The sequence below is a fragment of the Habropoda laboriosa genome, unplaced genomic scaffold (genome assembly GCF_001263275.1).
Source record: "Habropoda laboriosa isolate 0110345459 unplaced genomic scaffold, ASM126327v1 scaffold126, whole genome shotgun sequence".
NCBI classification, from domain to species: Eukaryota; Metazoa; Arthropoda; class Insecta; order Hymenoptera; family Apidae; genus Habropoda; species Habropoda laboriosa.
The window spans coordinates 2,580,029-2,594,328 of NW_017100288.1; the positions used below are offsets into that span (position 1 = coordinate 2,580,029).

Consider the following 14,300-nt stretch of genomic DNA (forward strand, 5'->3'; position numbering starts at 1 on the left):
ATTTTTTCAGCGTCGATTAAAATCACGATTCGTGGAATTATATCGATAAATCACATAACAACCGCCCATATACAATATACCGCGAAGCTTTGCACATTTTGCGTCTTATTTTCTTTACTAATTTGTTACACATTTTGTTCGTTCGTTTCAATAAAAAACGATGCAATAATATTCGTTTGAGTTTCGTCGAAAAATGTTTCGTTTTTTTCTTGTTTTCTGTTTTACCACGGTTAACAATTGAATTCGTGTGTTTGTGTGTGTGTGCGTGTGTGTAGTATGTTTGTACGTGTTCGATAAACATATAAAAATATCTCAAACTAACGTATATCTTTTAAAAAAACTAAATCGAAAAGCTAAATCAATCGTTTTCTTCTTCTTTTCTTCGACGATTCTCCACTATTTTTCTTTTTTCGATTTGTTTTTTTCACCTTGTAAACGCACATATCTACCCTTCGCGTTTCCCACGTGTCGAAACTGAGTATTTTTCGCAAAAACTATCCGCAAGATATCATTGTCACACGAACGCTAGATAGGGTTTAAAACATTTTCTCTGTAGGAATCGCTTTTGCTTTTCACGTATACGCGCGCGTTCATGCCAGGTGACACTGACGAGCTAGCTTGATGGCAAAAGAGAAGTTACGCTGTTGTAGTTTCCTTGCTTTATTTATTACATCTATATGGGAAAGATCCCGTTCGCACGCGAGAGCTCACGCCGTCTCTTCTCTCGTTTCTTTTAATTTTAATTGTAATTCTCTTATCATCGAAGAAAAAAATTCTCTTCGATCACGAAGTCTTCGTCGATCGGTTCTACCTTCTAGTATAGTCTGTCGTCGATTTAACTACTCCCAATGTATTACGTTTAGAGTTCGAACTGTGTACGTTAAAGTGATTATTTCAAAGTTTATCTCAAACTTCTCCCTCTCCTTTCCATTATTTCTCACGTTCGCGCTAAAAGTTCTTAGTCAACGTCTCGCCGGGCGAACTTGTCCGGAGAGTTGATCAAAGTTTCATAGACGACGAGGCGTCGGCGTCGCGGCGGAAACAAGAGAACGAGGGACAATTGTCTGAACAATTCTTCGCGCGAACACGCTCGTAGAAAATAAAAATGTCTCGAACGTGTGTGTACATTATACATGCATATAACCACGGCGGAACGACGCTTCTCGAAAATCTTGAGAACGCTGTACAAAAAAAAGAAACCCTCGGCTCTATCCCTTCAAATATAATTCGTTAATCTGCCTCTCTATTTAAAGTCTTCCTCGTTTTTTCCTATCCGTAAATACTCTTCTCCCTATTTACTTACACTTTATCTATACATCGTGTGTTTACTTCTTTCTCCTTCATATTTTGGCATCGACAGAATGCAAAAATGCTCAAAAAGATGTCCGCGCTAGACGCGACAAAGGATTCTCTTCCTCGAGGATTTAGACGAACGGCCGAGCGAGCTCGAGTGCGAACGAGAGCCTCGACGAGGAGAAATCGACGAGTGATCCAGCGCGATCATCTCCCCTATCTGTCTCTCCGTTCCTTTCTTTCTCAATTGTTTCGTCGAGACAGGCCACCCTATCACAATCTTCGTCGACGTCGTCGCGGAGACGTTCGTCGTCAGCGCGGATGACCCGTTTGATGAATCTTTTCCTTTCTTTTTCTTTTCTCGGGGATGGGTGGTGGATGAGATGTGACGACTACCGGATGAGAGAGACGACGACGACGCGATGCATGAGACGCAGAGGACGACGACGAATGACAACCACGACGCAGGGGAGGAACGTGATCATAAATGAAACGAACGTCACCGTCGTCCGAGTGTGTAGTAACCGCGGACGTTGTACAATTTTACTCTCCTCCGCCGTCGTGAAATAATCCTCGGAAGCCACACGATCAACCGAGAGAGATTTATCCAGCCTCGACGCGAGGCCACCACACTGCACCTTCACCTATACCCGCACCACACTGTAGCACCTCAACACATTGCAATTGTCATGGCCTATGGAACCTGGAACCGAGCGGAATACAAATATACTGGGGTCTGAAATAATCTGGGCCAGCGGAGTGATTTACTGGACGACGATGATTCAATGGTCTGGTTCGTTCTTTTTTTTTTTTTTTCTCTCCTTCTCTTTTAACCACTTGCCCTACAATAACGAGCGGCAACACTCGCCGCCTGGGCGATTACGTGCCGAAACTGGGAAACACGAAGTGAGTGGCTGTACGGTGCAAACATGATAAACGTGATTCTTGTGGTTGTTAGTGGAGTAAGTGAGACATTTTTGAATCCTTGTGTGAGCAACTGAAATTTTCAGGACTTTCCCGAGCTTTGATATTTGAAATTGGTTCTATATGTGTTTTTATATTGTGACCAAATTATCAGAGCAGTGGTTCCCAACCTGTGCTCCACGGTAATTGGATAAATTTATCGTGGATTAAAATTACTGTTTACGCGTGAAACCATTGAAAACCAAGAAAACCATTTGAAAATTTTACGAGATGCGGAAACATATTTAGACGACAAACTTACTTCGTTTTAATTTAGGTAAGTGTTCCGCCAAAAAATGTTACTCGCACTTCAGAACAGGTTGGGAAGCACTGAAAAATATGTCTCTTGTGTTTCTGTAGAAGTAAAGTCACGATATCAATTTTCCAGTATAGAGAAAAAAGTTGAACTTAGCTTATGTAGTTATGAAAAATACTCATGTGTTTGGTAGCGAAAGCTTTTGCCGCAATTACCGCCTTGATTCCTTTGGGCATACTTTTGATATATTCAGAGTAATTTACTATACGTTATAGGCAGTGGAAACACAGCAATCAAAATTAAAATACTCAAAATCTATAAACCAACGAAACTGTAACACGCGGTTGTCGATAGAAAATAACATCCACATGACAGATAATATTACCTAAAGTGTCGCCAAGTGTGTACTTGCAAGCATCAATGCCTCGTAAAAAAAATAATAGAGATTCAGTGTAACTAAGTTTTCGTCTAAAAGTTAATCGTTATAATGTAAAACTGTGAATTTCTTGCAGGTGGCTCTAATAATTTGATAGCCCGCTGCATATCGACGTGAAAATGTTGAAAAATGGGATTCGTAGCGATTTTACGATACTTTCGCAAGAAGATAAATTGTTAGAGGAAAATATAGAAAAACGATTGCTTATACAAAGGTTAAAAAATTTGAAAATATTTTGTTCTTAATTGTTAGTCGAATCGAAGTCCTAACACGGAAGTGAAAAATCGTAGGGCAAAGGGTTAAGTTAGAAGGCGATGCAAACAGGAAAATGTTGGGCTAGAAAGAGATTTTTGTTTACAGGAGGAATTAATGCAATGATATATCGTGTCGTTTCAATGGTAAAGTTGGAAAACTGCAAAATGGAATTTTTCAGGAGAGAACCTGTTTGTTAACTAACGTAAAATCTGTGACAAACTCATGCTGTTTGTATTTACTTTTTTGGTTGGTATATGAAATCAACGTAAAGGTGATTTTCACTGCTGAAAAATTCAATTGTTGCAATTTCGCAGTTTTATCGGCGGGACGATAATATTGATTCAGAAGATGAAATAGAAATTCTAAATTTTCCATCATTTTTGCGTGCAGATTGCGTGAAAAAGAATTTACAGGTAGGTTAAGTCATTTTTCTCGAATCGAACACAATGGTTGCATTTAATATTTTGAGACGGTTGTGTGAAATGTAAATCGTGCTCAAATTGAAACCATACTAGGTAGTTTTCAATGTTACTTCACAACTGAGCCGCTCATTTGCCAAATCGATTAAAACTCCGTAAGACAAAAATTAGAAAAAATTGCTTCTGAAATAAATCATTATTCGACAGCCCTAAAAATCGTTGTCATTTAGTGGTTTTAAGCCTAATTACCAAGGAAATTAATTTTAAATACAAAAAGATGAGCATCAATCAAGTGCGTTGGCACTAAAATTTAAAAACACTGAAGAAGTGAAGTTTATCACTTTGGCCTGTGAACGGCTCAAGAATTGCCCTCAACATACAATTCCATAATTGCTAGAGTTTTACTTTAATACCTACTCTAGATATTGCTTATTAAAATTCTCTCTAAAGTGTAATTAAATTGAAGTCACCGTTCCAATGAGCATGATTTGATCTGTAACACGGAAATACTTATTAACAGACTGAGGATTTTTATGCAAATTCATATTTTCAAATTTTCGCTCGTTATCTGCATTCTGCGTGTTTCCGTGCTTTCAAATTTTCCACAAATGCGTGAAAATCCCAGTCTACTTATCAAGAATTGAAGAGTATACCTGGTGAGGTGTCGGCTGTCCTCATGAACGGCCATCTCCGAACTCTTAAACTCGTTCAACTCCTTCCTAATGGCTGCCTTGTCCTTAGGAGTCAGCCGCGTCCAGGGTTTGTCGGCTCTTCTGTCGTAGTCGTGAGCCTGCGTGACTTCGATGTAGTCGTTGAACCTGATAATCTATTCAAACAAAGTCCCAACATTATCCAATTCTTCCTTTATTCCAGCTACTAGGCTCATCCCATAGATTCCAGCCGAATAAGAAAAATATTTCATCGAAAATTCAAGGAAATACTAATGATCTTACCAAAAACAATTCTTTCTTTTTTCATCAAATTTAAAGGTTCGTCAGGAACTTACGAGATGACCAAACAAATCCATCATTGACTGAAAAACAATAGTAAAACAAGTACCTTCTTTTCCTTGAGTTCTTCGACAGTCGGTCGAAAGCTGAGCTTTCGCAACAGATACCGTTTCTTCTCTTCTTTCTGCTTCTTCTCCTCTGCGGGACTTTGCTCTGCGAATAAACGACAAAGATTGTATATCATCCGAAATGAATCACTCGTTATTTTTCATCGTATCTCTCAATTACGAAATAACTCGATAATTACAACCCTATCGAGATACGAAGATTAAGACTAATTTTATAACAGTTTAATTACTCGACAAAAATCTCCACATCGCAGGACACAGAGCTCGATTACTCGACAGAGATCTTTTTTAGGCGCGAGTTATAGAAAATTTGAAGTTCTCACTTTTCAAAATATTCCGCTCCTCAAGCTCCTCTTGGGTTGGCCGCATGCTCAGCCGCCTGAAATAGGAATGCCACGAATCAGTACAAGTCCATCGATCTTAATCCGCTTTACTCCCGAGCGGCGATCGGTTGAAATGGCCAGGGGAGGGTGTAAGATCCACGCGGAGGCAAACAAGTGAATCAACCGTGGTCAACTGTTTGCCCCGTGATCCGGTGTAATCGCCTCAGTGACAGCTGTCGGTTCAGTCTTGTCTTCCTCGACGGATACCACCGCTCGAGACTTTCGTATGTTGTACCGGGCGTCGAATAAATCGCTTTAAGCTCGTTTCGGGAAATGAATCTACGCGCTTCAAGTGTGTGAAACGTGTGCTTTCAGGATTTTTAACCCCCTCAGGTGTGACCTTTCTTACCGACTGCGCGTGTGAACGTAAGTTTGTTATTTTAATACTGTGCGAAGCAAGGAAACATAGTATATTATACGTTCCTTGCAATTTGATGAAACTCTGGTGGAAAATTATTTTTAATTAAAACGGACCTCTTTAAAACAGACTGAAATGTGAAATTGTATTAGAACAATTCGTGTTTCGTTACAAAAAATTCATATTCTAGAATTCCAAATCACAAGTAGAAATTATAATGCGAGGTTTGATAAAAAACAAATAAAAGAACTTGAATAAAAAATTATTTTAAATTAAGATGGTCCTCTTTGAAACAGTTTAAAATAGACTAAATAAATAATTGTATATTTCATTAGAAAACATGAATATTACTAATTGATTCTTAATTAAATACTAAATTACAAGCGCGTATCGTAATACGAGGTTCGATAAAAAGGAAATACACGAATGAAAAGTTATTCCAAATTAAAACAGTCTTACAGTCCTCTTTGAAATGATTTTTTGCACTTCTGAAAACACTCTTCGTACATACTTCCAGAAATTGCTTTCAGATCAGCTTCCGAATTTCGTTTTGTCCCTGGGATCGTTTGAAATCGTGCGTCCCTTTAACGAACTCTTCGGCTTCACAAGCGGAAAATAAGTCGCGCAAAACGAGTCGAGTACAGTGGATGAGAAAAGAAAAACGACTGCTTTTCACTGAAAATTGAAACTGTACTTCAACGAGCGTTCCACTTGAGAAATCGCGGAGATAGAGAAAATTAGATTACAAAAACCGCGGTAAATCTCGAAAGAAATTGAATTCGAATTAAATCACCAATGGTAATCACGTCGTATTGTCTCGCCGGTTTCTCAAAAAGAATTACCTTTCGAATTATTCTCTTCACTTACATGTTGTTAAATTCAAATTCATGGTAAAAATTCTGGCGAAGGTGTTACAAACACAGTTGTATCAGTAAGTAAAATTAATTTGAATTCTACGTACAATTTTCATTTATAATAGTGAGATTTGTAAAATCAAATTGTAAAGAGTTCATCAAAAGGACGCACTTTTTCAGACGATTCTAGAGACAAATTCGAAGGCTGGTTTGAAACCAATCTGTGAAAGCGTCTACGAACAGAATTTTCAGAAATGTAAAACACTAATTTCAAAGAGTACTATAAGACTATTTTACAGAGGATCATTTTAATTTAGAATAATTTTCATTCATGTATTTCCTCTTTATTAAACCTGGTATTATATGTGCTTGTAATTTAGTATTTATCTAAGGATTAATTAGTAATATTCATTTTTTGCAACGAAACATGAAGTTCTAATACAATTTTTCGCAATATATTTTACACGTTTAATGCAAAGATTCACCATTTCGAACACCCTGTACATGATACGTATCCACCAAAAGTGTGTACACACTCTGTTGTTCTCGAAATTCATCGGAAGCACAATAAAGCTGTTTACGCTGTTCAAATTAGTCAAGCAAACCCGATATTTCCCTCAAGATCCGACGTTACTCACAGATTCCCATATCTACTTCAAATTCCCCTCAAAGTACACACTCTAGTGGAATTAATCCTCTCCGCCGATCAAAGAAAATTCCTAACACGCGATTTTTAATTCCATTAAAAAAGAGAAAAACCATTAAATCATCCCATAACTTCGTGTCGAATTACGAAGAAACCTTCAAATTTAGTAGTAATACACAACGTTTTTCTATTTTTTTCTTTTTTTTTACAAGACCGTTATATATCGTCGCTACGGTATTTTCTTGGACCGACATCGAAATATTTTTCTCCTGGCACGAACTTACAGCACCACCAAATACAAATAACTCCATCGAATCCCTCCATGGTGCGTCGAACTTTTCTCACGTTTCCAACAAAATTCGACGAACATTCGCGTGTACACGTCGAGAAAACCTGGTACACAATACGCTCAATAACATCTCTCCCCTTAACGTCCAACTCCGGCTGACCCATTTCAATCCATTGAATTAATATTAACACGAGTGAATGAATTATTAAAGTTTCGCGATGGGAGATCGATGGACGGATGTATCAAGGTCGTTTTCAAAGCCAACCTCTATGCAATAGATAAGTATTTACGTAAATACCATTCCTGAAGCTTCTCTTCGAACGAAGATCGAAGAAACGAACCCCTCGAAGGAGGGTTTCCATTGGAATCGAGGAAACAAATCTTCCCGCTCGCCCGATTAATTCCTAAATTTAGGACTCGACGTCAATACAAGTGCATAAATTCACGGTAACTACTACTACACACGGTGGCCCGATATCGCCAACAGTTCAGGGCTCGCTTTTCTATGCCCGGAGACGGCCGCTATTCATGGCGGGCGCGAGATACGCGAGGATTCAATGCGGACGATCAATGGTGCTCCCTCGAATAATGCTCGCCACGCTCTCCTCTCCATCATTTTCCTTTTTTTCACTCCTCCCCTTTTCATCTCCCCTCTTTATTTTAGCCGCTCTAAGGACGCGCGCGGTTTATCGGAGCTTTTTAACGATCCTCCGCGAAGAAGCTCCTTTTTTCTTGCTTTTTTGTACGAATTTGTTTTATTACGGTTAGGACGCGGGGAATTTCGTTAGGAACGCTGGCGGAAGCTAATTTTATCCGGTTTCAGAACTGTTAACTTTTAGCGAAGATGACCTGATTCTTCGGTTGGAATAAATTCGTTCTTTTTTTTTTTTTTGGAGGGATGTAAATTTGAATTTTCAGAGTTTTGTTTTTTAAACGGCGGAATTTCATTTTGTATGGTTACGAGCGTGACCTGATTCTTTAATTTGTGCCTGTTCTGTTTGATCGTTTACCGCGAAGTTTCTATTTTTCGGGGGATGTTAGTTTGTTTTAGGTCGATCTGGATACGAAGGTCGCCTGATTTACGAATTTTAACGATTCTCTATAAAATTTCGTTTAGCTTTGATTTTTCTCTTTCCGTTTTAATTATTTTTGACGAAATTCCTCATTCTTCTGCGGAAAATGATTACCTCACGTGTTTGACCCTTTGAGTGTGTTTAGTAAAAAGTATAACGAATGCAATTCATTAAAATTTGAATGAGAAAAAATAAAATACTTTCACATGATTCACAAGTAATTTAAGTCATAAAAAAGTTTCCACTTTTTCGCCACAATTTGGCGAGCACTCAAAGGGTTAACCCTTTCATTGTAACAGAATCTGTTCTTTTTGTCGTATTTAAAATTTGGTTTATTAATTAAGACAGAAGTACACAAAGAATAAGTTCAATTATTAAATTAAGGGTGGAAGTGCATCCGAAACTTATAGGCGCCAACAGCAATGAAAGTGGCCTAAGTCATATATTGTTTGTTTCGAAATATTTCGAATTTTCCCTTTGGATATACTCAAAAATATTTGTTCGCTATGGAATAAAATACTTCACAGAATACTTGCTCTTATGATACAACCGTTTTCTACGAAAAGATCGACGTAACACAAACCAACTGATAAATTCAATCGTTTTCAAAATGTTTTATTTAGACTACTTTCCTAATCGTCAGCACAAATATCACCTAATTTCGCATTTTCTCGTGTCCTCAGCGATACCAATTTGTCATTCTTATAAATTCGATGGATTGAAAATGGACGGCACTTTTTAACACCCCTTTTGTCGACGATAAAAAAAAAAAAGGCGAAGAAAGGAGTAAGAATATTTTTTCGTCACCTGATGAGCTTGGCACCAATTGCTTCCTTCGTTTCCTGCCTCTCATTGTCTGTCTGCAGCTGAAGGATGTTCCTGTTGATGAGCTCTTGCCTGTCTGGCCTCAGGGCAAGTTTCAACGACAGCGACTCCTTGCGCGCAATCTTTGCTGCCAACCGGCCTGCAATTAGAAAAACAATTAGTATCTTAATTAAACATCACTTACATGCTAGCGCCGCTCAGGCTGATCGTCGGGCTCCTCTCCTTTTCCACGATGGAATATTAGTTTCGAGGAGATCATAATTAATTCTCCCAAGAATTTAATAGCAGCTCTCTGTATAAAGGGGATAAAATGAGATAAGTTCGAAATGAAATCTAAGGCATTTTTCCTCCTTTACTCCAACGTAATAATCGTGTAGTGGTAATTTAATTGGTCAGACGATTGAGATTCTTGTGTATTATCAAAATGAGAAATTTTATTTACTGGAATTTTTCTCGGGTTGATCCTTTATTCTATGGAATTATTTTGATTATAGGACATTATAAAATTTCTTTAATTCTATATTTTAAGAATGAGAAACTTTATTCTTTATTTTTACCCAAAATTTTTCTCCTTTAATCCTTTATTCTATGGAATTGTGTCGATTAAAGAATAATACAAAAGAATAAGAAATTTTATTCTATATTGTAACCTAGAATTTTTCAAATTTATCTCTGGTCTACAGAATTGTATTGATTACAAAACACTAAAAAAATTCCAAAAATTACTCCAATTTTCTAACAAATTATTTTTCCCACGAATTTCTCATCTCATTTTTCCTATAATCTTTATTACACCTTTATTATCCATTTGCGTTCCACAAATAAAACATTATCGATCGAATACACTTCCAAACAAAATGAATTACTCAATTCTTCCGTAACATTCTCATATCAAAATCCTGTCGTTCCTTTGTTCCAAAATTACCAAAGAATTTCACAAATCTCCACGGTATTCGTTTTAAAAAACCTTCGAATACACTTCCAAACAAAACGAATTACTCAATTCATTCGTAACATTCTCATATCAAAATCCTGTCATTCCTTTGTTCCAAAATTACCAAAGAATTTCACAAATCTCCACGGTATTCGTTTTAAAAAACCTGTTATCGTTAACCAAAATTTACCACTTCCACGCACGTGACTCACACTATCGTTACATGCCAACCTCCACGTTCCAACCGCTATTTAGTATCAACATCGCCACCGACTATACCGACGATCGAGGAACGCGGTAATCTTCCGTCCAAGCCTTTTCATTCTATTTTAAACAACGATTTACATTCGATCACGATTTACCGTTGACGAGGGATGAGCAGCTGACGGTACGACGTAACGAAGGCTTGCATTTAAAGGGCTCGATCGAGCCGCAAGCAATCGACAAAGTCGACGCGGTCCAGATCGACAGCATGGTGTCATCTCTGTTCACTATTGACAAACTTCTCACACTTCTTCTCTCGATTCCACCCGAAAGAAGAATTTTGCAGAATTCCTCTTCGAGTCACACTATTAATTCCAATACGACCGATTTCCCTATCGACAGATCTCTTCGATTTTAATCGACGATTGAAAGGAGACGCCGAAACGTCTTGTCGAGATTCTACCGAGGAAAATTGACCAATTTTTCGCTGTACAAGCTTGAAAATTTGCGAAGATCTCGGTGGGAGGATCGCTAATAGTGACACGAATCTTCGAAGCACGGTCGATGGAAAACTAAGGCAAAACAACGGCCAGAAACACACTCAACCGCTTGCCAGAGATCTTCGGGGATTAATATAACCTTCGTGGTGTTTGCGTGATCACGCGTCTGTCTATGTGAATAAACGTATCGCGGAGTGTGTATAATTAGTCCGACCGGCGAATGCTGATTTCGAGTGGTTGCCAATCGAGCTATCGGCGTCTTCTTACGGCCCTTTCGCGCCTCGTATTTCCTCGAGGAAAGTGCCTATCCACTCTACGTGAAACGTCGAATTGGAAACACTTCGTTTAAATCGTCCGTTAGTTTCATCTGTGAAACGTTTACGAAATTTGGCTAATGGACGATGCCTGCGAAGCTTGGAAAATTTTGGTTAAATGTTACTATGCTAGATCTGATTAAGAATTTCTTTCTCTAAATGGAAACTGAGGAAATGATCTTATGAGATCTTAGGTTTTGAGAAGGAAACGCCGAGTTGAGTCCAATTGGACGCGCGAAGTGGAATTAATCCAAGATCGAAAATCGCAGGTAGCTTGGAATTAAACGAGAGTTAGTTGTAATTATCGTTATTCCTGATACAACTCTAGCTTCTAAATTATAAACTTGAACTGGTTAATTTTATTGCGTAACGATTTTATAAATGATTCTTGTTTTCAATTTCGAATTACAAGTTTATGTTTAAATTTTGCTTGAAATTCTCTGAATATGACACTGTTCAGAAAGAGTAGTGGTGTAACTCGAAAAAACAATTTTGAGGGAAAAGTATAATAGTTTAAAATTTGCATTTGATTGATAGTTGTGAATAATGATCTACTTTCTGATTTGAAACTAATGAAATTAGAAATGTGTCGTTTTACGTGATAAAAATATTGTAGTTATGGAGTCTATTTATGCAAAAAAATAAAAATGGACGTATTTTCAGTTATGCGACTGCCAATGCCAGTTAGTGATATACGATTGTATATCTTAGGTCAGAATAGGTGAATAAATTATCAGAATTAATACTTCTATATCATTTCATAAATTTTTCCTTAAAATTTTGAGAATTAATCCTACTATACATTCCACAAACTTCTTCAAACTTAGAAAAAAAAATGGAAGTTTGACCAATAGATCAATAAATTTTGAGAGTTAATCCTTCTATGCAATTTTACAAATTTTTCCTTACAATTTTGAGAATTGATCCTTCATACCATTTCACAAACCCCTTCAAACTCAGAAAAAAGGGACTTTATCGAATGAGTTAATAAATTTTCAGAATTGATCCTTCCATATATTTCACAAACCTCTTCAAACATTAAAAAAAGGGGACTTTATTGAATAAGTTAATAAATTTTAAGAATGAATCCTTCTATACACTCCACAAACTTCTTCAAACTTAGAAAAAAATGAAAGTTTAACCAATAGATCAATAAATTTTGAGAGTTAATCCTTCTATACAATTTCACAAATTTTTCCTTACAATTTTGAGAATTGATTCTTCATACCATTTTACAAACCCCTTCAAACATTAAAAAAAAAGGGACTTTATCGAATGAGTTAATAAATTTTCAGAATTGATCCTTCCATATATTTCACAAACCTCTTCAAACATTAAAAAAAGGGGACTTTATTGAATAAGTTAATAAATTTTAAGAATGAATCCTTCTATACACTCCACAAACTTCTTCAAACTTAGAAAAAAATGAAAGTTTAACCAATAGATCAATAAATTTTGAGAGTTAATCCTTCTATACAATTTCACAAACATCTTCAAACTTAAAAAAAGAATCCTATACCATTTGACAAACTTCTTCAAACTTAAAAAGAAACAAAGCTTTATCAAACAGATTAATAACTTTTGAAAGTAAACTCATCCACAATATTTCACAAACATCTTCAAACTTAAACCAACGACAGACCTCATCGAACAGATTCACAAATTTCGAAAAATAACTCTTCCATCCCTTTTCGCAAACTTCTTCAAACTTAAAAAAAAGAAAAGAGAGAAAGAAGCGGAACTTTATCGTCTTACACTATATAACTCTGACAAAAGAATCAGCATAAAGGACGTTAAGAGTTATATCGAGCGCGCTAGAATCGAGTGGATAAAACGGCGGGGTGGAAAGTAGCCGGAAGAATCGTTAACGAGACGTCCAATTGCTTGGGATTAATTGTCAAGCGATTCACGTCCACGTCTGGCGGGAGCAGGTCTGGGAAGAAATTTCAATTAGAAACGGTCACCGTTGCAGCTGTATCGTTTATGTAATTCGTTCTTCCTCCTCTGAAGGAGATGAATAAAAAAAGGAAGAAGAACGACGAAAGAGGGTCGCGTGGTTGCATTGTGTTTCTCATTAAGTTCGGTCAACTTTGAACGCGTCCCTCCACCGAGGGAGAGAAGCTTTTATTAAAAAAATATTTCCTCCGCGACGTGGCTTCGTTAAGTGGCGTTCACGATCGTGAAAAACTTCGTTAACGCCAAGAGAGAATCCTCGATTTCCTCGTCGAAGAATTACCGAACCGATTGGCCACGCATTGGACGATCGTCGAAGAACAACGCTCTCTCGTTCGATGTTTAATAATATCGAACAGAAAAGAAAAAAGAAGAGAAAAAAGGAAGACAAAGCTGCTAATGGAAGGTTGAAACGTGAGCCTTCGGGGATATTAAAAATTCACGACAGAACTTTTTCCGCGTTCGAGGCTAATGAAATTTAGTCGTCGCTCGATAATCCGTTAATTAACTCTCAACTGGAAAAATCGACCGATGATTCGTGTATTTTTTAATAGCGAGTCGAAGATAAGAAGAGACACGTTGCCGTTCAATTTGTGCGTGCTTTTAATGGACCGAAACTTTCCACGTGGATTGAATTCCAGCAAAAATACCTGCTTTTCCCATTCGACGGTTACGATTAAGTATTCAGGACAGTATGTGGATTATATGGTGTGTGTATATAGGTTCCTGGCTTCATTTTACGATCGATGTAATACGTGTTATAGAGCTCGATTCGACGTGGGAATAATAAAGTTTCGTTGAAGTATTATTTTGAGGAAATGAATTGATTTTTTTTTGGGGGGAAGAAGTATGTTCATATAGAATTTGTGGTCCTTTGTTGGTGATTTTTGTAAGTGAGGATTGTTACGCTTTTGAAAGTTTTTTTAATTTCGTTATGTAAATCTCTGCGTAGTTAGTGTTCGATAAATTTTATGCTTATAGAATGCTGTCTTTTAATAGCTGGCGCAAATGTCATTCTTAAAATGCCTTTATTGTATCAATTATATAGTTTATGACGAAGATAGGTTTTGCTGTCGTATATGATACTATGGTACAATGTAAGAGGAAGTTTCTGTGTGTAAATAATTTTTGAGGATTAATATATCGTGTTTTGCGTGTTGAAGATTTGATTACGCTTATGCAGAAGCAATTTTATTTAAATATTTCTTTAATATTTTTGCCTGAACTATGTTATAAATCTATAAAATTTATCTTATAAAACAAATAT

The 14,300-nt window shown here is 37.0% G+C and overlaps 1 protein-coding gene across 1 annotated transcript in view; it reads right to left on the minus strand.

Moving 5' to 3' along the window:
• Nucleotides 1-1,825: 1,825 nt before the first annotated feature.
• The window catches only part of LOC108573774 (phosphatase and actin regulator 4-like), a 95,032-nt gene continuing 82,557 nt past the window's right edge, over nucleotides 1,826-14,300 (minus strand). Inside the window, exons 7-11 of the mRNA XM_017936253.1 lie at nucleotides 9,111-9,267; nucleotides 5,024-5,079; nucleotides 4,682-4,785; nucleotides 4,276-4,448; nucleotides 1,826-1,996 (exon numbers count right to left, since the gene is read on the minus strand). Of these exons, the coding sequence (XP_017791742.1) occupies nucleotides 1,981-1,996; nucleotides 4,276-4,448; nucleotides 4,682-4,785; nucleotides 5,024-5,079; nucleotides 9,111-9,267 (506 nt within the window). The 3' untranslated portion in view covers nucleotides 1,826-1,980. The remainder of the gene's footprint in view (nucleotides 1,997-4,275; nucleotides 4,449-4,681; nucleotides 4,786-5,023; nucleotides 5,080-9,110; nucleotides 9,268-14,300) is intronic.